Here is a 14,638-nt window from a genome sequence, read left to right as displayed (position 1 = left end):
TAGAAGTAGCACTGGAGGACCATCCAGAACCAACAGTTGCAGTTCCTTTGTGAAATTACCTGTCTCAGCAAATGTCATTTGGATTAAAAAACGTGCCAGCCATATCTCAGTGTTTGTTAGATGAAGTTTTGCGAAATTTAAAACCAAGGCAATGTATGATATATTTGGATGACCTACAGTCTTTGCAAAGAATATGGAGGGACATATTCTATGTTTAAGGAAGGCATTTAAGAGGTTACATGCAGTGCATGTGACTCCCAGTCATGAAGGAGTCATGATGGACCTTGAGTAGTAAAAGCAATGCAAGATTTTCCAACACTATGTATGAAAGGGAAGTTACAATCGTTTTTCAGGCTTAGTAAATAATTAGAGGAAGTTTGTTCCAAAATTTGCAGAGATAGCATGACCTCTTACTCATCTACTGAAAAAGAAAGTAAAGTTTTGTCAGATCTGAGTATGAAGAGCCAGTAAATTAAAAGAAACATTGATAACCAGTCTGGTGTTAGTTTCTCCAAATTATGAGAAGGCAATTGTATTGTCATCTGACACAAGTAGTCATGCACTTCACTTCACACTGAATCAAGGAGTGAACAGAGCAAAGCATCCAGTTACCTCTGCCTCATACCAGTTGAATAAAGTGGAGAAAAATTGATCTACAACAATGAAGAAAATACTGAGCCTTATAAATGACATAATGTAATTCCAGTACTATTTGTATGATAAGAAATTTAACAACAAATGATAAGTTATTACATTAAAGTGAGTTTGATTTTGAGGTAATCCATCGACCAGGCAGAACACATGAGAATGTGGATGGCCCCAGCTGAAATGTTAAGTGTTACAATGAGTGTGGTACATCACTACAATGTGGCAGAAACAACAAGCTGGTGAAGAAGACTGTAAACTATCTGCAATGCGCCCACAATTAATTGTGCACAACAGACTGGTATGTAAGAAAACAAAACTTGGACCTTGTGTTGTGATTCCAGCTATGCTGCAGGAAGAAGTATTGACATGGCCACACAGTCATATGTTAGTGGACCATAAAACCAGGGAACAGAGAGTAACTGACCAATACTGATGGCAAACACATAAGCTGAATGTACAGCAGTACGTGAAGAACTATGTAGTGTGTGCGAAGTGGGGTCAATTGAGCCATCAGTGTATTCCACTGCAAAGATTACTGGAGGCTAATCAACCATTTGAAATGACCAGTATAGACATATTATGAATTGCTATATATTGATTATAATAGACCATTTTTCATGTTATGTGGGGATGGTGGCTGTCCCAAACCAGTAAGCAACACAGTGGTTCAGTCTGTGGTGACTAATTGGTTGTTGAAGTTTGACATTCAACAGAGACTGATTATGGATCAGGGCACCAATTTCATGTCAGAGTTAATGAAGCAAGGTTATTATTTATTATATATTCATAAATTATGGACAAGCATATTTCACCCACAAGCAAGTGGGAGAACAGAGCCATTTCACTGAACAATAAGAAAGATACTAATCATTATGACAACAGTCAATATAGTGGATGGGGCAAACTTGAAGTCTTCCAGCAATTTGAGTATTGTGTCATTCCTGGGTTGTAACCACACCACCATATTTCGTCATCTGGGATGACCTTGGGAAAAATGTTTAGATCATTTCAGAACTCTTATTTTAGATCGCAGGAAACTTCCACCTGATGTCATATTCATTCAGCAGATTTGTCAGTGAATGAGGTGGCACAGTAGTTAGCACACTGAACTTACATTTGGGAGGACGACACTCCAAACCTGTGTGTGGCCATCCTGATTTAGGTTTTCTGTGATTCTCTAAACCACTTCAGCCAAATGCTGGGATGGTCCCTTTGAAAGAGCTTTGCTGACTTCCTTCCCTGTCCTTTCCAAATATGATGGGACCGATGACCTCACTATTGGGTTTGCTCCCCCAAATGGAGGAACCAACCAACCAATTTGACAGTCATTCTTCTCATCACCAAACCTTTCATTAAAATTCGCTGAACTGAACTCCAAGTCACTTGAGACAACCCTGAATCTTCCAGGGTGATTTTTTAACTTTTTCATGATACTGAGCTTGGGAAGGGCGACCAGAGTGAGATTTCCTATTGATTGACATTTCACCACTTCTGAAATGGGAAAATGACATGAACCCTTGAGTCTTATTCATTGTATTATCCTTGAAGGCTCTTTTTAACATTTTAAGAGCTCCTGTGCCAGTTTTTCCAAGCAAGAAACAAAAATATGTGTCTGCGTGCTGTGCATGAGAATCAGCCACTAAAAAATGAAGAGCACACAAAAGAACTGTAACTAGGAAATTTAAAAATATACAAGCCAAACAGGACTTTCCTTAGCAATGATGCTTGAGTTATTGACTCAGGAATGGTTCCTCTCTATTCTTCTAGCAGCAGAATGTGGTACTACAAAACTCCCTGTCCACCACAACATTTGTTTGGTTTTTCTTTTTTTAGTTACTGCCTTACATACAGAAACATGTTTCTTGATTCTTTGTATTTCATGAAAAATGTAGCTATTACACACATTGTGAATAACATTCATACAATGGAAAGTGTTTGCAAATGAATAAATGAAATTAAGAAATTTTGGAAGTCACGTCTTTATAGAAGCCCAAAAAAGAAACAGTTAATATTCTTCACATTACTTGAACTTTGGGTGCGAGGCTGAGTTGGAGTGGTTTGGCCATGTGTGCTGTGCTGTGCAGTTTCTGTAGTTTGCTCAATACCTCTTTGTCGGCGTGTAAATTTTGTATACTGAGATCCTGATGTACTGCTGAAAACTGTTTCTAAAATTTCTTGGCCTTTACCCTGCAATGATAAAAGGAAATACATTTTTAGAAAATGCAATTTCTGACAGTACTTTCAATACAGTAAAAAAGATATATAAAGTAAAATTATTCTCTCAGTGTGTGAGCTTAAAAATAAAAATTGCATTCATTTGAACATTTTGTACCTGAAATTTTTGATATTTTGAAATACGACAAAATCATATAGAGCTACACAACAACTCTTTCAAACATTGTTTACCATAAATTCCATCACAATCAAGGCTCTTCAGGAATATTGAACAAATCAAGTTATATTAGTTTATTTGGCATATTTTCACATTTTCACACCATATTGTGTTATGAAATTTCCTTCTGGTATGGTGCACCTAAAGTAAATAAGTGTTTTTTCAGCAGCAGTTAGCAGTAAGAATATTGTGTAATGCAGATAAAGTAAATCCTGCTGAAGTCTTTTTTTAAGGATCTTGATTTCTTAGGCTCACTTCCTAATACTCCCTACTGGTTTTTCTTGCCAAAATGAAGATCAGTTTCTACTAAACTGTGATATAGACAGTCACTATACAGACACAGAAATGATTTTCTTGTAAACTTTGCCTCCATGACCTGGGTTCAGACTGAAGTTATGTATTTGACAAGCTCCTGTCTAATATAAAGCAAGAAATTTGGAATTCCTACCAGTTCAAAAGAAAATTAAAAACATACCTCATCAGTGACTCCTTCTACAAATTATCTGAGTCTTTAGATTCAGAGATTGAAAATTTATATTAGCTACAAGGCAAGTAGCAATGTTCATTATGAAGCTGTATGATGAGTAATAATATGCAATAAATAGGAGTCAGTATTTATGGATGAGAAAGTATTACTCTTGAAAAATTGTAATCGGTAGACAGTAAGCCACAAAAAGCAGATAAAACAGGAGCTATATATTAAATCTGAGAAGGTAGCACCTTTTTTCAAAGCAGCGGCATTCGTACTAATGTATTCCATTGATTTTAAAGGTCATAAGTGAGAATAGCATTAGGCAGTATAGTGAGAGTTTTATTACTAATACACGATGCAGGTTAAGTTTCTGTGATGGCTTTGTCTCATACTAATTGTATGCCTTCATTCATTCCAAACCCATGATGGTTCTCCTTGATGGGATCTACAGAACAAAATAAATGAATGAATCACTGGATAAGTGAATACATTAACTGGCTGCTTTGCCTTCAAGAGAGAGTTTCTCTTCTACAAATATCATCAGACAGAGGTCACGTAAGAACTACTGGTACCCGTCTATATCTGACAAAGAAGCCATTCTTGAAGATTTACTGTTAAAACAATAATAAAATGCTATTTGTTCACATTTTTAGCCCTTTCAGAGAAAACTGGCGATTAGATGTAATTAATTCAGTGAAGTTTGTGATAGGTTGAAGCTCTGTTAGTCCCTGTGGCATGCTTGAAGAGCACAATTGGTAGTTTTCTTTTTCACTTCAGGTATGTCTTAATTTGTAACATATAAAAACAAAGATGAGGTGACTTACCGAACAAAAGCGCTGGCAGGTCGATAGACACACAAACAAACACAAACACACACACAAAATTCAAGCTTTCGCAACAAACTGTTGCCTCATCAGGAAAGAGGGAAGGAGAGGGGAAGACGAAAGGAAGTGGGTTTTAAGGGAGAGGGTAAGGAGTCATTCCAATCCCGGGAGCGGAAAGACTTACCTTAGGGGGAAAAAAGGACAGGTATACACTCGCACACACGCACATATCCATCCACACATACAGACACAAGCAGACATTTTTCCCACGTGGAATGTTTCCTTCCATTATATTTGTAACATATAATTAACATATAAATTCTGGGTAGAGTAAACGATTTCTTCTTATCTGACTTTCCATTGCTTGACATTTCTGTCTAAGTTTATATCTGAGACAGGTACCTAGATCTGATATGAAATGCAGATTTACTTATCACAAATGTTCAAAAGACTGTTTTATGTTAAACTTGGGGTCATGTTCATCAAATTTATTGCACAAGTTTTCACTTTTATAGTGAGACGTATTTGAGGGACTATGCTCTGAACTCAATTCAGTTTGTCTGTGACTGCCAAATAGTTGGCGAAGGCTACCTCAAAATATGGTGAGTTTTAAGTATGTTAAATTTTTATTAGCTAGCAAGTGACTAGTACACACTGCCTTTCTTACAATACTGAAGAGTTTCAGCTCTCTAACTACTAACATGGTCTTTTACCTTCACAAGACATTCCCACGGAGAATTGTCAGTGAGGTGAGGGAGCCAGTACCAGAAATTCTGCTCCTTTCTTGTTTGTGTATCTTTTGATTCCTTTTTTGCTGCCTGGGATGGCTCTGTTTTCAGCTGTGGATCTTCAGTTTGCTCTTGCTCCTGATCTTCATCTGGGTTTAGCTTCTGTTCCACGTCTAGATTTTGTTCTTGTTCCTGTTCCATTTTTTTTGGTTCTTGCTTTAGCTCTTTTTCTTCATATCGATCTTTTTGATCGTGTACCTGTTCTTGTGAGAGTTGCTGCTGCTGGTCCTGGTGCTGCTGGTCCTGCTGTTGCTGCAGTTTCTCCTGTTTTAGTTTTTTCTGTTGCTGTTCTGGTGATTTTGGTGATTGCTGTTGATAGACACTGAATCGTCTCTGTGTGCGTTTAGATGTCTTGGTCCTGCTTACATTCATTGTTCCTGCTAGAAAAAACAAACAGTGCAAACTATTTATAGTGAAAATAGTCATTTAAAGTAAACTAAAATAAAACCTGTATGGAAATGAAATAATTTATGCATATAACACACAGCAGGATCTATACATACAGAAAGAAAAAAGTGCTAATTTGTGAACTCAAGTGTTTGTTTTTCTGGAAAAAAAGTAAAGATTAAAAGAACTGAAACTAACCTCAAATCAATTAGAAAAGGCTCAAAGATTCAAGGCCAAGAGAGAGACATCTGAATTAGAGAATAACAAAATCAGCAAAAAAGTATAACTAACCGAAGAGATTTGAAAAACTGAGAAATGACTCCCAGTGCTGTTGACTACTCACAGATAAGAGAGGTAATGTTCAAAAATTGAAGCACTGATCAGACAAAATGGGACAACAATGGAGAATAATGAAAAAAAAGCAAGTGGTACTAAAAAGACAGAACAGGAGTAAGAATTGATCATCGATAAAAGAGGGTTGAAAGAGGAAAATCAAATATGTGGAAATAATTGTAATGCCAGAAGAAGCAGGTTGTAGAAATGAGGCTTATGGAAAAGAAATAAACAATAATAGGACTAACAGGTGGAAGTTTGTGGCAGGTGGGTGATGAACGCCAACCAGAGGGTTGCCACTTATGACTATTTTCCGAAGTACTGGTGCTAGGAATACGAATTATCTACATGGTAATGCATATACAAAGGTCATGCCCATTGTGCTTAACCGTATGATTTTTATTAGGGTGTTTGGTACCTGTACAGGTTCTCTAAGTTCCTTGAGTCTCAGTGATAACTTAGGGGCTGTCATGCTTGCATAAAATGCTGCATGATGATTGTGCCTCAACTGGTACCTCATAGATGATTCTGTCCACAATAAATGAAGCCTTACCAGAGACAGGGCTGGTGTAGCTAACGGTGCAAAGATAAAAAGGACCTATTTTGGAAAAGGGTCCACAATTAATGGTCAAGCAGATTAACACTAAGCATTCTGTGTTGCTGAAATATTTAAGTGTATGTGGTGTTCTTCACTGTCTGTTTCTCTGTAGTTCAGAAAAATGTTGAATCTTGCATGTTATTTTGCAAAATATGAATTTCTTTATAAATAGTCAACAGTGCCATAAAATAAAACAGGATTTTTGATTGCAAAGAACTTTCACCACAATGAAAAACAGGAAACGTGTATTCAGCATAAGCTGCACGAAATTATATACATGAACAACAATCTGATGATGAACCAATTGGTCCCAGATTGGTAATAATGCAATTTCTTCTTAATAAAGAACAGCAGATGGTTGCTCTTTTTACTGTTTCATAATATAACCTGTATCCTTACAGAGGTGCAGTCTCACTAGGTCAATTTTCAACAAAATAGCACCGAGCGACAAAGCCAAGAAATGACTGTGTTTAAGAAAAGTTTGGAGACCAAACTGTATAATACCATGTTCCAAAGAAATGCTCATATAAAGAAATGATGGCAGTGACTAAAATAAATAGAGAATTATTTTGATCACATAACAAATAACAGATTTCAGAATAGAATACAATAGAATAGAATAGAATATTTTTATTCGCCTTTCAGTATTTTTCATACAATTGGCTTCATCAAAGTTTACAATGGAGTACAGTTAAGCACAATAAACACTTACATACACAGAATTATTTAGCTTATTTAAGAATTGAAAACATTTCTTTATCACGTATTAAAAGCTTGTATTATAGTGAGTATTTCCTAGGAATTCTTCAATTGTATAGAATTCACTGCATTTTAACCAATTTTGCAATACATTCTTGAATTTATTAAATGGGGCTGTATGAGCTGAGTATGGTAACTTATTAAAAAAAATTTATACCCAAATGTTTATAGCCTTGAGAAAGGAACATCCAACAAGCGACTATTTCTGGTATTGTGGGTGTGTACATCACATCTCATGCTGAATTTGTCCAGATTTTCTTTAGCATACATTAAACAGTTATATATTTACATGCTAGGTACTGTCATTGCACTGAGATATTTAAAGTGGTTTCTGCAGGAATCTCTGGGTGCTGATCCTAGTATACATCAAGGAGAAGTTGGTAATGATATGGTGTAAAAAAATAAAACCACTCAGAGAAACAATGCATCTGTAAATAAAGTACTCATGAATATCCTAAATTGGTTTAGTTCTAATGGATTTAAAATTCATGTGCCTCACGATGATGAAGTTGATATAATACCAAAAGGTAGTGATAAAGTAGGTTCCTCTAAAAACCTGGGTTCACAATTTGCTAACAAATCGAACTGGTCCTGTCACTCAGTTGATTTGTCTAAAATGCTCATTTTAGCATATTTTTCCTTACCTCTACATGTGTTGATCGGATCTGAAAGGCTTAAGAAGCTACAACCTTAGAGCATTCCTGTTGTATGGCATCATCATAAGGGATTCTTATTATTGTGGAGAAAGGTCTTAGTTATTCCATCACAAAAGTATCAACACTCTATCATTATATGTAAATTTTTTTATTTAAGTACCAGTACTTAAGAGCAACCGAATAAAAATTGTTTTACAAGCCACAGTATCATTTGCTGATTTGTTCACCCAAATTTGTGTATGCTACTTATTATGCTAAAGGAATGACAGATTATTGTATCATGGTTTTTGCTTCATTATAAATTTTGAAGTGATGTAGCAAGACCATTGAAAACAGAGTTGCAACTAATTAATAATAGTTTCAACACATTAATTCCAGTTATTAATACATCATAAAGTTGCAATGCATTCTCATCAAAACAAATTGGTATCAGTATAACAGTGAAAGGAATGAATAATAAATCAACTCACTAACCAAGAAATGTGGTTTGGCATATTTCGAGTTGTTCAGTTGTAGATAATAATGCTAGAATATTTAAAAATAAATGTTTTCACTCCTTTATTTTTTATCAGTTAATTTTGTAATGTAATTCAGAAGTTATACACAAAGTGTCAGTAGGCCAAAATGAACCATAAAAATAATGAAGTATGTAGGTAACCAAATATTTTGTTAAAGCCTCAACATCGACCTTTGATTTCTTATACTCTTAAGTTAGTGAATTTGATATTAAATTGCATGTTTCACTGGCAATAACAATCAGTTTCGAATGAAATGTGATAATCTGCAGTTATTTCCACAAAAATATGTTAATCCTTTCCCACATTTTGACCATGTTAAAAATATTTTCTGTCAGTTACCTCTATACTGTTATACTATTGCACATTTAGAGTTTCCAGGATCTGAAAGCCGACTGTGTGTTCCATGGACAGCTGTTACACTTTACATTTTATTAGTTTTGCAACAGTACAACTTTTGCTTATATGTGTCAAGAAGTATTTATTCAGTTTCTGTGATTTTGAATTGATGTTTTCATATGAATAATACATCTGCATGTATTATGCTGAACTTATTTGATTACATATAATGATACCAAAAAATCTTTTTTTAAAGTCCTTTTTATATTCTGAAGGAAGATACTGTAGTGTTTATTTGCACTACGTGATTTTTGATGTTCTACATTTTTTATGTTCTATAGAAGCTTTTTTGTACAATTATCTTGTGATACAATATTTTAAAAGTATTATCTATAAAAATAAAAAAGACAGAAGTTTAGCAAAATGCAGAAATACACTGACATTGAATGCATAATATTTCATTCACTCTGGATGCTTTAATTAATTAGCTGTCAAAGAAACCACTGATCTGATGTCATCAAATGAAAACCGTTACATGTACTACACAGTTAATTGATGGAAAATGCAGCAACTGCTCCTTTACGTGAAGATACTCACTTTCATAAGTGAACTCCAATTATATTGTATTCATATAATTGATAGTATGATTCAAGTATGTTTTGATGTATTATTTCAAATGTGACGTGATATTCATATAAATGTGAGTTGCATTCACAGGAGTATTCCAGATGTAATTGTTGATTGCATAATTGAGATTGCAGGCTAAGACAATTATCTACATTCCAATAATGCTTAATATTTACTTTTTTACATTGCCATCTGTTCCTGATTGGTCTGTTTTTGGTGCAAGTAAAACTGTGATATTTATTCATAATGCAGTTCTAGTTATGCTGCTGACTTTTGTGTTCTGGTGACACACAGCTCTTTCTGGAGAATGAAATAAAGTGCATATGTAGCATACAATTAGAGTAACTAAATGAATTTGCATCTATTATCTGTTTATACACAATCTACTGAGATATGAGTTGTTTCTGGAACAATGTAAGTGTGGCAGAACAACCTTAAAATGCTGGAACAGGATCTGAAGTGAGTAAGGAGTTTGACAAAGGGGGTCATGCAGGACAGTTTTTTAAGATCTTGAATTAGTGACAGCATCAGTGCCTGCGTCTAAGGCATCTGTGTCTTTAAGACACAGGAGCTTCTGTCATCAATGAATGGCTATGTTTATTGTCATGAAACAATAAGAAAGATAATTTTTACAAGGAAATACATAAATAAGCCTTAGATCGAAAAAGTACAATGTATCAGTTGAAACTCATGTCTAGTTCCCCCCTGCCTCTGCCTCTACTCCCTTGTCCCACACACACACAACACAGTTGTAGCATAATTGCGTGGAATAAAAAAAAATTAAAGTTCATGCAGATAGCCAGCAGCTTCTAGGCCAAGACTGTACCCAGCAAGGGACAAGGGCAAGCAGGTGACTCAGCCCCTCCCCTAGAATTTTTTTTTTCCATTCACAAATATATGAATTATCTACTGCTGTTAAGATATGTCATCATCCAGAAACAAACATTGAATGAAACTCCATTGCATGCACTAACTGTGAAAAATATTCCATGCTTTAATAAAAGCATAAATTGTACAATGTTATTTTCAAAATTTCTGAATTAGAAATAAAAGTACAGAAAAGGGGATATACTGAGTATTGCTCCATAATGGTTTTTTTATACATATTAGAAATATGTTCTTTCCTCATTGACAGTACAAATAATAAAAATAAGTGGCAAGAACAAACTTTTAAAGGCTACTGTAAAAAGCATTACATGTTCGGAATTTTATCATTGCTGTCATATGAAAATATACCATATGCACAAGCTGTGTCAAAAGGGTTATTTTCAACAACAGAATAGAGTTACCTTTAATTTTATTCTGAAAACAAATGTCAACTCAATCAACAAATATTTCAGTTTCATCTTTTTAGCATTAATTGCATGATTGTGAAGTTTTTCGTATCTGTTATCCAACTTGTTACGGCAAAGTGCTATGATGTAAACAAAAAGAGAGACAAAAGTTCAAATTAACAAAGCATGTAATAAATACAACTTACAGTTTTCTGTATCTGCTCTAGTCCTCTGTACTCTCCAACTACTAGTTGCAAGGAAAAGCAAATACTGAAGGCTCTTCAAACTGAACCTACCAATTTATCTGTTCCACAGATATTAACACCTCCAGCATTGAGACAATGCCGCTCCTGACCAATGAGATGGGCTTGCTTTGAGAAGGAGCAACCAATCAGATGCAGCTAAGGCAGATGGTGGGGGTAAAGAACCTCTGACGTAGCAATGAGAAAGAAACTGAAATGATGACCTTGGTCAGCACCATTCCAGCCAACACGATCTTTTATGAGCTTTCCTTATTTCCACATTGTGTCATTAAAATACAGCTCATGTTTCATATACTTCTGTGAGCCCTCGTGGCTGAGAAAATGAAAGAACCAATTTTTTCTTAAGCTTGGAAACTTAAACCATATAACAATGCTTCTGAAACAAAGTGGTGTTGTTTGGTTAGGTCCCTGAGATAAAAAGTAGAGAGGGCAATATTTATTTGGAAATAAAATGAAATGCACATTTGTGGCCTTTTACAACCTTTACATTGGGGAGGGAGATAACATGCCAAAGGATAGAGACAAATTGTTATTTGAGAAAAGAAAGGTCAGTCCTTCTTCTTAATTTTTTCTCCAATGATTAACTCTGGTAATATATGTGTCTTAATGAAAGAAATATTGTTGAAAAATTTACAGATGTCAGTCACATAATAAATGAATAATTGTGTCACATATCTTTTGATATGGTTTACGAGGAAAGTTACTTATTATGAACCCAGGAAGATTATGGAATTTAATTGTCTCTTGGCTTAAAAGTGATGCTGCTATTTGTCTTTCCTGTTCTAATAGCTGAAATAAGGATTCTCACTAATCACTTTATTAAGTCTAATTTTTTAGCCATATTTTACTTAATCACCATGAGGTACACAATCTTTTAGAACTACATTAACTCATCATTCTGAAAAGAATTTCTGATACATGAGTGGAATAAATTTGGATTTAATATTGGAGGGGGGAGGGGAAGATATGGCATCTGAAAGTCATAGGTATTTAAAATCATCCAAGATCTGGGCTAATGTCAAGATAAGAAATCTCAATATTAATTTGACATGTAATGTATTCTCTTCTTTACACGCAAGACACAGACACACAGCATAAATATGAGGAACAAAGCCATGAAAATCAAAATAAAATGTTAATTTATCTGGAGGTGAAGCCCAAGCTCAGATTATACAAGGAGGTTTATGGAAATTACACACAGTCACATTTAAGGAACCGTGTCACCATTTTCTTCATGTGATGTAGGCCAGTCACTGGAAACCTAAATGTGGATGGCTGGATGATGAACTGAATTCCTCTTCTGAATATGAGTCCAATAGCTTAACCATTGCATCACATACTATAGTCACAGGCTATGAATGCTATGAATGATGTGTATTCTTTGTTCACATGCAGTTCTCTTTCATAAAAATCACAGCTAGGATGAAAAGAACACACTTGTCCATTATGGTGAATGAAAGGAAAGGTGTGCCTCACAAAAAACAGAAAACTGGATGAAGAAGTTAATGTACTGGCAGAGCAAATCAGGAGGTGAGTATATTCCTAGGGTATGAGTGGACATGTCTCTTGTTTCCACATGGAGGATGAGCTAGTAACTCATTTTTTAAACAAAAAACTGTTGGATGTTATATTAGAACAAATAAGCCCTTGGTCACAAATATTAAGTCAAAATTGACCAGGTTTCGACACTACTATGATTGTCGTCTTCAGAATTAGACTAACTGTTCTAAAACATATTAGGTATATAATACATTAATAAAATTAAAGTTTGTACTGACCAGAAAAGATGCAGTACTTACAAGTCACACATTAAAAAAGATCTAAGCCGGAAAGGCGACGTCATGAATAGTTGTGAGATGGCGAGCCGCTAAGGGCTGCTCGTACTGTGAACAAGGGTTGCAACAAGTCTTGGAGCCCTTAGCGGCTCGCCATCTCACAACTACTCATGACGTCGCCTTTCCGGCTTAGATCTTTTTTAATGTGTGACTTGTAAGTACTGCATCTTTTCCAGTCAGTACAAACTTTAATTTTATTAATGTATTATATAACTAATATGTTTTAGAACAGTTAGTCTAATTCTGAAGACGACGCTCATAGTAGCGTCGAAACCTGGTCAATTTTGACTTAATATTTGCGACCGAGGGCTTATTTGTTCTAATATAATTCTGACATGGTCACTGAACCTTAGCAGCTATGTTCAAAGTTTTACTGTTGGATGTTTGTTGAACAAACATCTGACAGTGCCTTTTTTTTAAGTATAACCTTTTTGGGATAAAGTAATGTTTTTAAAGTTTTCTCTTGTGTATTAATGTCAAAAGTGTTCTGTAGCTCTAATAATTATGCATATTATGATGCATAAATATATAAAATAAAAGAGAAAACTTGAGTGTTGGCATAGCTTTCATGAAATATATTAAGACACTTTATCACTGATCACAATAAGAACAACTGAGCAAGACAAACTAGGAGGAAAGGGAAGGTGTTTATTGTTTGTTGTTGATACTGAAACCTATGGAGTAAAGATTAATATAAATGACTTGTCAGTTTTGATGTTAGTGCTGTATAGACCTCCTACAGGAAACATGAATGGATTCCTGAGACAGCTAGATATTCTTTTATCCCACCTGTCTTCAAAGTCCAAGACTTTAATAATGGCAGATGATTTTAATGTGTATTTTCTTAATGAGAGCAGTAGTAAGGAAGATTTAGAACATATAGCTGAGTCTTTTAACCTGCTGACAGTAGCAGATTTTCTAACAAAGGTGACTGATAATGGTTGCAGAATGACTGTTGATCATATAAAATTACATAATATCCTCAATAAAAACCAGTTTGGCTTTTGTGCTGGTCTTTCTACTGAACACACAATTTTCTCTTTTACCAATAAAGTTTTGGAAGACATAAACAAAAAAAGTCGCCAGTAGCTATTTTCTTATGATTTCTTGAAAGCCTTCGATCATGTAAATGATCTAATTCTTTTGAAAATGGCAAAGTATTTAGTTTGGAAATTACTGTGTTTGTGGCTTCAGTCATATCTAAAGGATCAAAAGCAGATTCTGATGCTGAAAGGCTTATCTGTGGAACATGCTTTGTCTGAGTGGCCACCGTAAGTTGCAGTGTGCATGAGACTTTGTTTTAGGTCCACTGCTATTTCTTATTTTCATTAATGACCATCCTCTTTGTTTCCATACAAAGAGTAAATTTACCCTTTTTACAGGTGATACCACAATTCTCATTGATAATTTGTCAGAAAATAGTCTTGAACAAAATTTTCACTGAAATCTTAAACTTGTTTTTATCAGTTCCATACTCCATAAAGAAACCTCAAAGAAATTGACATAAAGTGTAGAGATCAAATGATACAGAAAGTTGAGGATACAAAATTGCTGGGTGCTTATATATGCAGCAAATGTAATTGGTCAACTCACATTCTTCATCTTTCCAAAAGACTTGGCTCAGCAATATTTGCACTACTGCTTATTGCTTCAGCAGCTGAAACTGACACCATTAAGGCTTCCTGCTTTGGCTACTTTCATTCATTAATTTTGTATGTGATTATGTTCTGGGGGAAACCAACTCTGGGAAGGGGGAAAGGGGGAGCAATTCACTGCGGAAAAAAAGCCACTAGAATAATGAATAATGCATAATGAGTGGTGTCTACCATAAGCATTTGTGCAGGTACCTGTTTCAAAGTATGTGGATTCTTACCATCACCTCACAGTATATTTTTCCTTGTTGACTTTTGCCTGTAATAACTTTTCTC

General features: G+C 35.0%; 1 protein-coding gene across 1 annotated transcript in view; it reads right to left on the bottom strand.

The window, feature by feature from the left end:
- The window catches only part of LOC124616173 (transcription factor SPT20 homolog), a 39,092-nt gene extending 28,199 nt beyond the window's left edge, over window positions 1-10,893 (bottom strand). Inside the window, exons 1-3 of the mRNA XM_047144455.1 lie at window positions 10,819-10,893; window positions 5,050-5,504; window positions 2,673-2,835 (exon numbers count right to left, since the gene is read on the bottom strand). Coding sequence (XP_047000411.1) covers window positions 2,673-2,835; window positions 5,050-5,496 — 610 coding nt within the window. The 5' untranslated portion in view covers window positions 5,497-5,504; window positions 10,819-10,893. The remainder of the gene's footprint in view (window positions 1-2,672; window positions 2,836-5,049; window positions 5,505-10,818) is intronic.
- Between the last annotated feature and the right edge of the window lie 3,745 nt (window positions 10,894-14,638).

Source organism: Schistocerca americana, chromosome 5 (genome assembly GCF_021461395.2).
Source record: "Schistocerca americana isolate TAMUIC-IGC-003095 chromosome 5, iqSchAmer2.1, whole genome shotgun sequence".
In the NCBI taxonomy this organism is placed as follows: domain Eukaryota; kingdom Metazoa; phylum Arthropoda; class Insecta; order Orthoptera; family Acrididae; genus Schistocerca; species Schistocerca americana.
Note: the sequence above shows the minus strand (reverse complement) of the source record. Positions and strands in the feature narration are given on the sequence as shown.